General features: G+C 40.0%; 1 protein-coding gene across 7 annotated transcripts in view; it reads right to left on the reverse strand.

Moving 5' to 3' along the window:
- The window catches only part of OCIAD1 (OCIA domain containing 1), a 29,796-nt gene extending 19,211 nt beyond the window's left edge, over window positions 1-10,585 (reverse strand). For 3 of the 7 annotated variants that reach the window (XM_025385090.1, XM_025385086.1, XM_025385093.1), the window contains exons 1-3: window positions 10,378-10,585; window positions 8,945-9,007; window positions 8,147-8,227 (exon numbers count right to left, since the gene is read on the reverse strand). In XM_025385090.1, the coding sequence (XP_025240875.1) occupies window positions 8,147-8,227; window positions 8,945-9,002 (139 nt within the window). In that variant the 5' untranslated portion in view covers window positions 9,003-9,007; window positions 10,378-10,585. Of the gene's footprint in view, window positions 1-8,146; window positions 8,228-8,944; window positions 9,008-10,130 lie in introns of all 7 variants that reach the window. The other 4 variants (XM_025385091.1, XM_025385089.1, XM_025385087.1 and 1 more) reach the window with 2 other exon arrangements.
- Between the last annotated feature and the right edge of the window lie 457 nt (window positions 10,586-11,042).

Consider the following 11,042-nt stretch of genomic DNA (forward strand, 5'->3'; position numbering starts at 1 on the left):
AATCATACGGTGGCTGGGGCAAAAATTAAAAAGCATATATTTTAAACACTAATGTTCTTTCTTCTAAACTAGTGAACGCCTTAAACTATATGAAAATATTACATCTGTATATATGCCTAAAACCAAGAGTGAAAAATCCAAAACTCATAATCTTGAAGGGGATTATAACTTAAAAACAGCTATGAATCACTGTTCTGGACAACAGCACTGTCTAACAGAATTTTTTGTGATAATGAAAGTTGGTCTTTGAGTGACCAATCCTGTGATCAACTTGGTCTTGGTACTTGACTTATAAACAGTTCCCCCCATTGATATGTGTGTTGGCTCACTGTGCCCAAACTGTCTGAACAAATACAGTTCATGCCAAACACCTGCTTTCATTCTGGGAGTCTGGAATTTTGGTACCTGTTAGGCAGAGGGTGCATAAGTGACCAGCCCCCAATAAAAACCATGGGCACTGAGTCCCTAATGAGTTCCCCTGGTAGATAAAACTTCACACATTGTTATGACCAGCTGTTGGAGAAATTTACACTTCCTGGGAAGTCTCTCCCTGGGGAGAGAACTCTTGGGACCTGGTTTCCGCTGGACTTCCCTCCATGCTCCCTCTCCTTTTATGATTTTGCTTTATATCCTTTCACTGTAAGTTATTTTAAAGTTAAATCACTACATGTGGCTACTGGCTGCCACACTGGAGGGTGCTGTTCCAGACCTGAGGCTGGCAAACACATTCTATGAAGAGCCAGATGGTAAATATTTTGGGTTTTGTGGGCCAATCTCTGTCCCAGTTACTCAACTGCCATTTTAAAGCAAAAGCACCCAGAGACAATCCAAAAACACATGAACATAGCTGTGTTCCAACAAAACTTTATTTTTAGATGCAAAAATACGAATTTCATGTAATTTTCACAGGTAATGAAATATTCTTCTCCTTTGATTTCTTAACCATTTTATCTTATTTTATTTTTTTAGACAGGGTCTCACTCTATCACCAGGGCTGGAATGCAGTGGTACAATCTCATCTCACTGCAGCCTCAACCTGCTGGCTCAGATGATCCTCCTGCTTCAGCCTCCCAAGTGGCTGGGACAACAGGCATGCACCACCATGCCCGGCTAATTTTTTGTCTTTTTTTTTTTTTTTTTTTTGTAGAGATGAGGTTGCGCCATGTTGCCCAGGCTGGTCTCGATCTCCTGGGTTCAAGTAATCAGCCCACCTCGGCCTCCCAAAGTCCTGGGATTACAGGCTTGAGTCACTGCACCCAGCCTCTTAACCATTTAAAAATGTAAAAACAATTCTTAGCTCATGCATACAAAAACAGATTTGGTCCATGGTCTAGTTTGTTCAACTCTGGTCTAAACCATACATGGACAATTTAAGAACCAAAGTAATTAAGACATTTGAATTATTACACAGATTTCATGATTAAAATCCATCACTTTGGAATAGGGCATTAACTTTGCCACCAGACACAAATTGCACAAACGCTAAGGTTTGAATTCATGCTATCCTACTTACTAACAGATTTTACCTTTGCTGGAAATACGGTTTCTTTAATGTTGGCTGGTTAGAATGCCTTCATGTATTATCATTTAAAGTTTTGCAAAGGACAAATCCCTTTTAATTACAGCACCAGTACAATTTGCAATCATTTTTCTCCAGCTTGACTCAAGGATTGCAACATGAAGCACTGAAGAATCATATAAGAATAAAAGGCAATGAGTTAGTTGTATCCATTATACAATGGATAATGCTTTCCCCATTTAATGCAGAGTAATTGTCTGTTCGAGGAAATTCTAGTACTAGTTCTGTCATTCACCACAATGTCTTTACATAGCTTCTTCTCATGCTATAAGGGATAATGAAGTAAACCTAAGGTCTCATTCCAACTCAGGTATTCTACTTTATGTCACAGAAAAAGACGATGGTAAGACTGAAAGAGGCTTCAGAGATTATCTAGTCCTCATTCTAATCAGAGTACACTGACATCCAGAAAAGACACGTCATTTGCTCAAAGCAACACAGCTGGTTAGTTTGTGGTAATGCTGAGATCAGAACCCAAGTCTCCTGACTCCCCAGTCAGTGGCCTTTTCCACTACATTATGTAATTTCTGTTTTGTTAAATAATCTGTTTCTATAGGCAAATCAATAATACTGCTGACCAAAACCTAGTGCACATTATTACCACAGTCCCGAACTATATTCAATATGTACAAGAATTCCTACAGTTCTTTAAACTCTTCTCCCCTCACAGTAACAAAAAGCTACTCTATATTCCTAACTATAGTCAATAAAAATTTTTATTTCATTAATCACAATAACACTGATAGCTATTTAATAAAGATAGCCAACACTTAATTAAATTGCATTAATCCCTATAATAATTTCATGAGCTAGGCAGTTATCCCCATTTTATAGATAAGGAAACTGTAGCACACAGACCTCAGGAACTTGCCCAAAATCTCACAGCTACTGTGAGTGGAGCTGGGATTTGAATCCAGCCAATCAGGCCCCAGAGTCCATACTCTTTTTTTCTTTCTTTTATTTTTTTTGAGATGAAGTCTCGCTCTGTCACCCAGGCTAGAGTGCAATGTCACGATCTCGGCTCAATGCAACCTCTGCCTCCCAAGTTCAAGCCATTCTCCTGCCTCAGCATCCCAAGAAGCTGCGACTACAGGCATGTGCCACCACACCTGGCTAATTTTTGTATTTTTAGTACAGACAGGGTTTCACCATGTTAGCCAGGCTGGTCTTAGACTCCTGACTTCAAGTGATCCGCCCACCTCAGCCTCTCAAAATGCTGAGATTACAGGTTTAAGCTACCATGCCTGGCCCATACTCTTATCACTCTTATACCGTATCATTTGAAAACTAATAGTACACATGTATGAAATATTATTCATAGACTCCAGCTGATACAAATAGGAAATGATACATCTTTTCAGTAATTCTGGAAGTTGAGAACTATTTTAACATGAATGTGCAATAAACTGACCCTATATGTACAGGGTCTTCCCTACCCGTGTGTTTGGGCACAGACATAGTGATTTTAGGTCAGTGCATAGGGTCATGATTTTAAGCACCTAGAAATAAGATGCCTTCATAGTTGTATTTCAGATTAATGGAACGTAGGTCAGTACAGAAACAAAGTTATCTTAAGGAAAGAGAACGGTCCCTAGATCAACAAGTCTAATTTTAAAACAGGATAAGTATATTTAACCGACCTAAAAAATGTATTAAAAATTACCTTAGTAAGTGCTTTTTTATAAATTTGTAAATGCTTTTACCACCTTTTTCTAATCAAGTCACGAGGTGATACTCTCCAAAGTAGGACAGATGCCATTATTTGTTTGCATAAATATGTCACATACAGCACAGACTATCTAATTTGAAAGTACAAATGTTAAAGTACAAAATTTCATAATGCATGATTATCATCCTTCTGATAATTACACATTGAACTTCCTATCATCTGGTTACAACCAAGCTTCTACATTTCAATGTTTGATGCTATAATATGCAACACCTTGGTTATCTAAGAGTCAAATGCTACCTATTAATACAGTAATTTTTTGGCTGCTGTAATTTCTCAGTAATGTAGATATGGTATAAAATTAACAAGCTGTCTTTCAGCCTGTCCTTATTACATGCTTTTTGTCTTTTTGTTTGTTTGTTTTTTGAGATGGAGTCTCACTCTGTCATCCAGGCTGGAGTGCAGTGGCACGATCTCGGCTCACTGCAACCTCCGCCTCCCGCGTTCAAGCAATTCTCCTATCTCAGCTTCCCAAGTAGCTGGAATTAAAGGCACCTGCCACCATGCCCAGCTAACTTTTGTATTTTTAGTAGACACAGGGTTTCACCATATAGGTCAGGCTAGTCTCGAACTCCTGACCTCAACTGATCTGCCCGCCTCAGCCTCCCAAAATGCTGGGATTACAGGTGTGAGCCACAGCACCTGGCCACTTTTCGTCTTTTCAATCTGTGATTTATCTGTTTTAATACACAGAAATTACTTAGCTTTGTACTATTCATATACCACATGTCCCACTATTAAGAGTCTGGTATACATGAGCATCCTGACATTGTTCACTACCCTTTAATGTATTTTTGGCATAACCCCGTCACAGTTATTTAGAATATTAAACATGTGCAACAGCATACATTTATCAGCCAGAAATAAATCTGGACACCTTAGCATCTATTTAACCATTAGCCCAACACTAAAATAATCCCAAACTCCCTCTATCGGACTTGTCTTTTTCTTAATCCTGTGTCATCAAGACTTGAAAATAGATCATTTTATCCTATCTACTCTATATAATCTTCAAAGATTTAAAAAAAAAAACAACAAAACTGTTGCTACAGTATATAGCCACGTTCTCTAAGAAATTCTTCCCATTCTGGCCAGGCACAGTGGCTCATGCCTGTAATCCCAGAACTTTGGGAGGTCAAGGTGGGCAGATCACAAGGTCAGGAGTTCAAGACCAGCTTGGCTAACATGGTGAAACCTGGTCTCTACTAAAAATACAAAAATTTAGCTGGGCATGGTGGTGTGCGCCTATAATCCCAGCTACTTGGGAAGCTGAGGCAGGAGAATTGCTTGAACTCGGGAGGCAGAGGTTGCAATGAGTCGAGATCACACCACTGCACTCCAGCCTGGGCAATAGAGCGAGACTCCTTCTCGGGAACAAAAAAAAAAAAACTATTCCCATTCTATGAGCCATGAAAATTTTATAGAAGTCCTTAATGTATGATGACTATGCATCTAAAACAATTATTCTCAACTTGTTCCAATTATGCTTCCAGTTGAGAATAACTGTTTTAGATGCATAGTCATCATAAATTAAGATGGACACCATCACCTAATTCTTATTCAGGTTCTTTCTAGTTTGAAACATCTGCAAGTCTCTGAATATTGGAGGATAAAATGACAAAGATTCTATCAGAGCTCCTATATCTTCCTAACTGCTCTTGGTCTTTGTTGATTCTTTCATTATCACTTGTTCCCTTATCCATGACTATCCAAACTTTATCCTTTATTCTATCAATCCTAAGTATTAATCACATGGCAGAAACTATTATCAGTTTCACACTTGTATCTCTACACTTAATTTATAGGCGAATTCACCAACACAACTCCACAATAAACTAATTTTTCAAGTATACTTTTGTTTCTATCTCTAGTTGCTTAGAAATCTTCCACAATCGAATGTTGCAGCATGAACTCAAAATGTCTGAACTAAACTCATCTTCAAACAAGAACTCCTTCTAACTGAACCTTTTATTCAGTAGTATCATTACTGAGTGTCCTAAGCTGGTTATCTTAAAGTTGTTACCTCCCTCTTACCATTCCTTCATTCCCCCTTAGTCGAACTTTTTAAAAAATCCTGTTATTTGTCCTTTAAAAAATCTTTCGTTGCCAGCTCATCTTTTCCAGTCCAAATGACACAATAATCAACTATATCTCATCGATGACTACATATATATGCCTAAGTTACTGCCAAAAGCTCAAAACAGATTTTACCTAGTACAACTTCTCACCCTTCTACCCATCTTGCACACTGTTAACTAACCTTCCTTAAAAAAACCTTACACATCATCCCCCTCTGCTCAAGAACCTAAACGATATAATGGATCAAATCTTTAACTCATTATTATGTTTTATGTTCTATCCTCAATGAAAGACCTCTGTTCCAATCAATTCAGGCTCATGGCTCTAGTAGAGATAAAGTTATTGCAAACTCTGCCTTTGTTCACTACTCCTTTCATCCAAATGCTACTCTACCTTTCCTCTCCACTTCTCTACTATCAATTTTTTTATATTTTTTTAATTTTTTGCGGGGGGTTAGGGACAGGGTCTCACTATGTTGCCAAGGCTGGTCTCAAACTGCTGGTCTCAGGCGATCCTCCTGCCTCAGTCACCCAACGTGCTAGGGCCAGGTTCACTGGCTCATGCTTGAAATTCCACCTTTTGGAGAGGCCAAGGCAGGCAGATCGCTTGAGCTCAGGGGTTCAAGATCAGCCTGGGCAACATGGCAAAACCTAGTATCTACAAAAATAAAAAACAAAACAAAACCAAGGTGCTGGGATTACAGCCACCATACCTGGCCTATAGTATTACTATAAAGTTGTTAAAGTATTGTTTGCTTAACAAATAAAGGTCTTTTTCCAACTCAGGTATGCTACCTTATGTTACAGAAAAACACAACTGAAAAACTGAAAGAGGCTTCAGTTTTTACCAAATTGAAATTTGGTAAAATTTTGAGAAAATTTTGAGTTTTAAAATGTGAAAAGTTATTCAAATTTTTCAATTTCAGTAAGTCAATTCTAATTAATTTATCTCTTTAAAAAGTCTTCTACAGTTACACACTTAATCTCTAAGTGTTTTACATATTAGTTTTGTCTCACCACATATAAAACTACTTCAGGGCTGGGCACTGTGGCTCACACCTGTAATCCCAGCACTTTCGGAGGCCAACGGGGGTGAATCAACTGAGATCAGGAGTTCGAGATCAGCCTGGCCAACATGGTGAAACACCATCTCTACTAAAAACACAAAAATTAGCCAGGCATGGTGGCGCACACCTGTAGTCCCAGGTACTCGGGACACTGTGGTGGGATAATCACTTGAACCCAGGAGGATGTTGACATGAGCAGAGATCACACCACTGCACTTCAGCCTGGGAAAGAGAGTGAGACTCCGTCTCAAAAACAAAAACAAATAAAGAAAACTACTTCAGGACAAAGACTGTCTTTCATAAAACTTATCTTCCCAACAGGTACCTTGCACAGCTTGCACATTTTAAGCATACATATCATCATCCTTAATGGCTTAAGTTGACCTTTTTTTCTTTGAGACAGGGTCTGGCTCTGTCACCCAGGGTGGAATGCAGTGATGTAATCATAGCTCACTGCAGCGGTCTCTATCTACCCAGCTCAAGGGATCCTCCTGCCTTAGTCCCAGCCTCCCAAGTGGTTGCAACTACAGCTACCTGCCACTACACCCAGCTAATTTCTTTCATTTTTGGTAGAGACAAGGCCTCTCTATGTTTCCCAGGCTGGTCTTGAACTCCTGGACTCAAGCAATCCTCCTGCCTTTGCCTCCCAAAGTGCTGCGATTATAGGCATGAGGCTCCGTGCCCAGCCAAGTTGCCTTTTTCAAAAAAAATTTGCTGGGTGCAGTGGCTCATGCCTATAATCCCAGCACTCTGGGAGACCAAGGTGGATCACCTAAGGTCAGGAGTTCAAGACCAGCCTGGCCAACATGGTGAAATCCTACCTCTACTAAAAGTACAAAAATTTGCTGGGCGTGGCTGCACATGCCTGTAATCCCAGCTACTCGGAAGGCTGAGGAAGGAGAATCGCTTGAACCGAGGAGGCAGAAGTTGCAGTGAGCAGAGATCACGCCATTGCACTCCAGCCTGGGCGAAAAGAACGAAGCTCCGCCTCAAAAAAACAAAAAACAACAACAAAAAAATTCATCCTCCTTTTTACCTGAAAGGACTACAGTTTCCAAGTAAAACAATACCAATTTTTTGTTCAATAGTGAGAGTATATTTTAGGTACTGCTTCCAACAATCTCTGTATTTAAAAAATAAAATCTTGATATACACAAAAATATATACGTTTTTCTAGTCAGAAATCAAGAGCTGGTAGTATAACAACATTTCACAATGATAAAATGGGAACTAACCTGTTATTATGTAATGGTTAAAAGCATTAAGAGTAAAATCTGTTTCAGACAGACTTGGTTTCAACTCCAAACATCGTAATTTATCACCTATGTAACACTAAGTGTTGCCATTTAACATCTCTAAACCTCAATTCCTTCACCTGTAAAGTGAGGGTAATAATAGTTATCAAGCTTATTGTTTTTATATAATCCATGTACATACAGTAAATGCTAACTATTACTATTATCAACAAACTTACCTCATGGTTTTGTTAAACAAAAAATCTGAAAATAATTACTTTAAAATGTGTGCAATTCCTTTATTTCCTTAATCAATCTCTTTTAATAACAACCACACTATGCAAAAAGTTTGCTAATTTGTTCTATACGGAGTTATTATAATTTCAGGTTCAAATTCAGGTCAAAATTTCAGGTACAAATTTTGGATCAAATTATATTAATTAGAAAATTGAACTCACATCTGAACCAGAAGCTTTCATCATTGCATTCTGCGAAGACTCTCCTTTCTTCCTCTGTTGGAATGTAATCAGGTCCTATGTCTTTTTATCAGAGAAAAATCAGGAAACATTAAATTATCCACAATAAAACTAAGTCTGAAAAATTATCTTAGCCTAAATATTAACAAGAGGCACCCACTTTTTTTTAAACTCAAATAATAAAACAACTGGCTTATGCATTTTTTTTTTTTTTGAGACAAAGTTTCACTCTTGTTGCCCAAGCTGGAGTGCAATGGCACGATCTCGGCTCACTGCAACCTCCACCTCCCGGGTTCAAGCAATTCTCCTGCCTCAGACTCCCGAGTGGCTGGGATTACAGGTACCCATCACCACACCAGGCTAATTTTTTGTATTTTAGTAGACACGGGGTTTCGCCATGTTGGCCAGGCTAGTCGCAAACTCCTGACCTCAGGTGATTCACCCACCTTGGCCTCCCAAAGTGCTGGGATTACTATGAGCCACCGGGCCAGGCCACTTATACACTTTTAACAAACTTTGACTTCAAATAGAATTAATGCTACTATCTGCTAGTCAGGACTGGCTACCTAATGTGCTGGGTCCAGTGCAAAATAAAAACGTGGGACTCCTTGTCCAAATGATTACAAATTTCAAGATAACAAGACTAGAACATGAAACCAAGTATGGGGCACTGTCTGCACATGCCCATGAAGCCAGCCCACCTGCCACTGTTACTCAAGGCAGTGAAATTTCCTTTACATAGGAAGTGCTTCTAATTATAAATACTTAATAGATAGTTACGGGGAATTGGTCTTGGAACCTCTGCATTCGGCTCTCGAAAATCAGCCCTCCCATTCATTTTTCCTGTATCAAAAACATTACATATTAAGTATTAGAAACCATCACTAGATAGGTCAAAGTAAATCAAGACATATGATATAGTAAAACTACTAGTCTATACAGCAACCAATCAACAAATATTTACTAAACACTACTATATCTTAAGTACTTCACATATAAATAGCTAGATGAAAAAATAACAGACCTACTGATTAATTTGGAACTCACTATTCAGGTTAAGTCCCTTAATTGAAAAAGCATAAGCGTTTTATAAGTTAATAATGTTTTTTACTATCTAGATATCAATAAAATAACAGACGTATCTTTTCCTCCTGAAAATGGGTTCTTTCACATAGTATGTTTTGGTTGTTTCTCAAATCTATGCCCAATGATTAGGGTAATTCCCCAAAATAGAAGAGAAAAAAATTTCAAGTCATTTGTGAGTTTCCATATTAAAAAATGAAATAATAATGAGAAACATTCAACCTCTCCTACAAATGGGCACTCAAAAATTACGGAATAACAAGGATATCATATCCTTCTCTCTGTGATGTAAAACTAACAGCAAATTCTGTATCTCCAAATTTCCTTCCTCCCCAAGAATATTAAGAAAAAAATGCAAAAATTCCAAGAATATACATCTTTTTTATTTGGCTCGTTTTTTAAAACTCATATATTAGGACTTAGATCAACAGATCAAGTAACTGCATTTTACAGAATGTTTACGTCGGATCATGATTATTCTCATTTTAAAAACAATTTGCATGGAAACAGGAATGGCATACACAATGAGGATAGCAAGTGAGCTCTTCCATAATTCATTTAGTCAATAAGCCATGAGGGCCTACTACATGCCAATCCCTTAAATAGAGAAAAGGAATAAAAAGGGTCAGCTGAATTCATGGATGGATGGAGCCTGCTGAATTAACTACTTTTACCCTACAATCGTATGAGAAAAAATGAAACCCTCTTACTTCCCATAACAGCATCCTTCCCAGAAACACCAGGAAGACTGTCAGGGCTGACAAGGCCCTTGAGACAATACCATTTTAAGTTCTCAACACAAAAGAAAGCTGGATTAAAGCCTAAGCGGCCTATAACCGCTGATTCCCGCACTCCATCCTCCACTACTGTGTCCGTCTCCCACCTGCTGTTACAGACTGAGCAACAACCCCACATGCATCCGTGACCACGAACTTCCCCAGCTCACACCCCCAGAAGCACTCCGTCGCTTCCTGCGGTCACGGGCACTCAGGAGGCCGAGACCCGAGCGCGATCTGTCCACCCTCACAGGCTGGAAAATGGCGGAAGGTGCGAAAGTCGTGGATGGCCGCGAAGGTGGTGAGGGGATACGCGGAGAGCAACAACGGGGCTGTCTGGGGCACCTCACCTACCTTCCGACCACAGCAGCAGGCGATGGCAAGGCGAACCCAAGCGATCTGGGACAGAAGGCCCGGAGGGGGGACTCCAGAGGGGGCAGGGAGAGAGAAAAGTGCAAGGTACCGCGGGGAGGGGGAGGGGGCGGACAGCCGCAAGAAGTCACCCAGACAGCGGCTCAAAATGACCGCGACCCGGAGGCACAGTCTACTTACGGCAGGAAATGACGTCAGACCTCACTGCGGGGTCTAAGAGCTAGCCGCCAAGGAACAGACGCATGCGTATACTCGTCCCTCCGCCCTTCTCTTTCAGGCCGTGGCGCTCACGAGCCTTACTACGACTGCGCAGGCGACAGCGGTGGACCAAGAACCGCGCCCCGCCAGTTCGCTGGATGGCGGGGAAGGGCGTTGGGGGGAGGCTTCACTTTGGACTGTTGTGACGCACGTCTCTAGTCTTCTCCTGGCAGGCTGGCGGGGACGTTCTGGAACCCCCTGTTGTCCCTTTTTTCAGAGTTAGTGACTTTATAAATTATCTCTTTTATGAGATAATTTCATTCTTCGAGCCTGGAGGCTACGTAGTAGAAAGTAATTTTTTTATTTTTTATTATCCTTTAAGTTCTAGGGTACATGTGCACAACGTGCAGTTTTGTTACATATGTATACATGTGCCATGTTGGTGTGCT

The sequence above is a fragment of the Theropithecus gelada genome, chromosome 5, assembly GCF_003255815.1.
Source record: "Theropithecus gelada isolate Dixy chromosome 5, Tgel_1.0, whole genome shotgun sequence".
In the NCBI taxonomy this organism is placed as follows: Eukaryota; Metazoa; Chordata; class Mammalia; order Primates; family Cercopithecidae; genus Theropithecus; species Theropithecus gelada.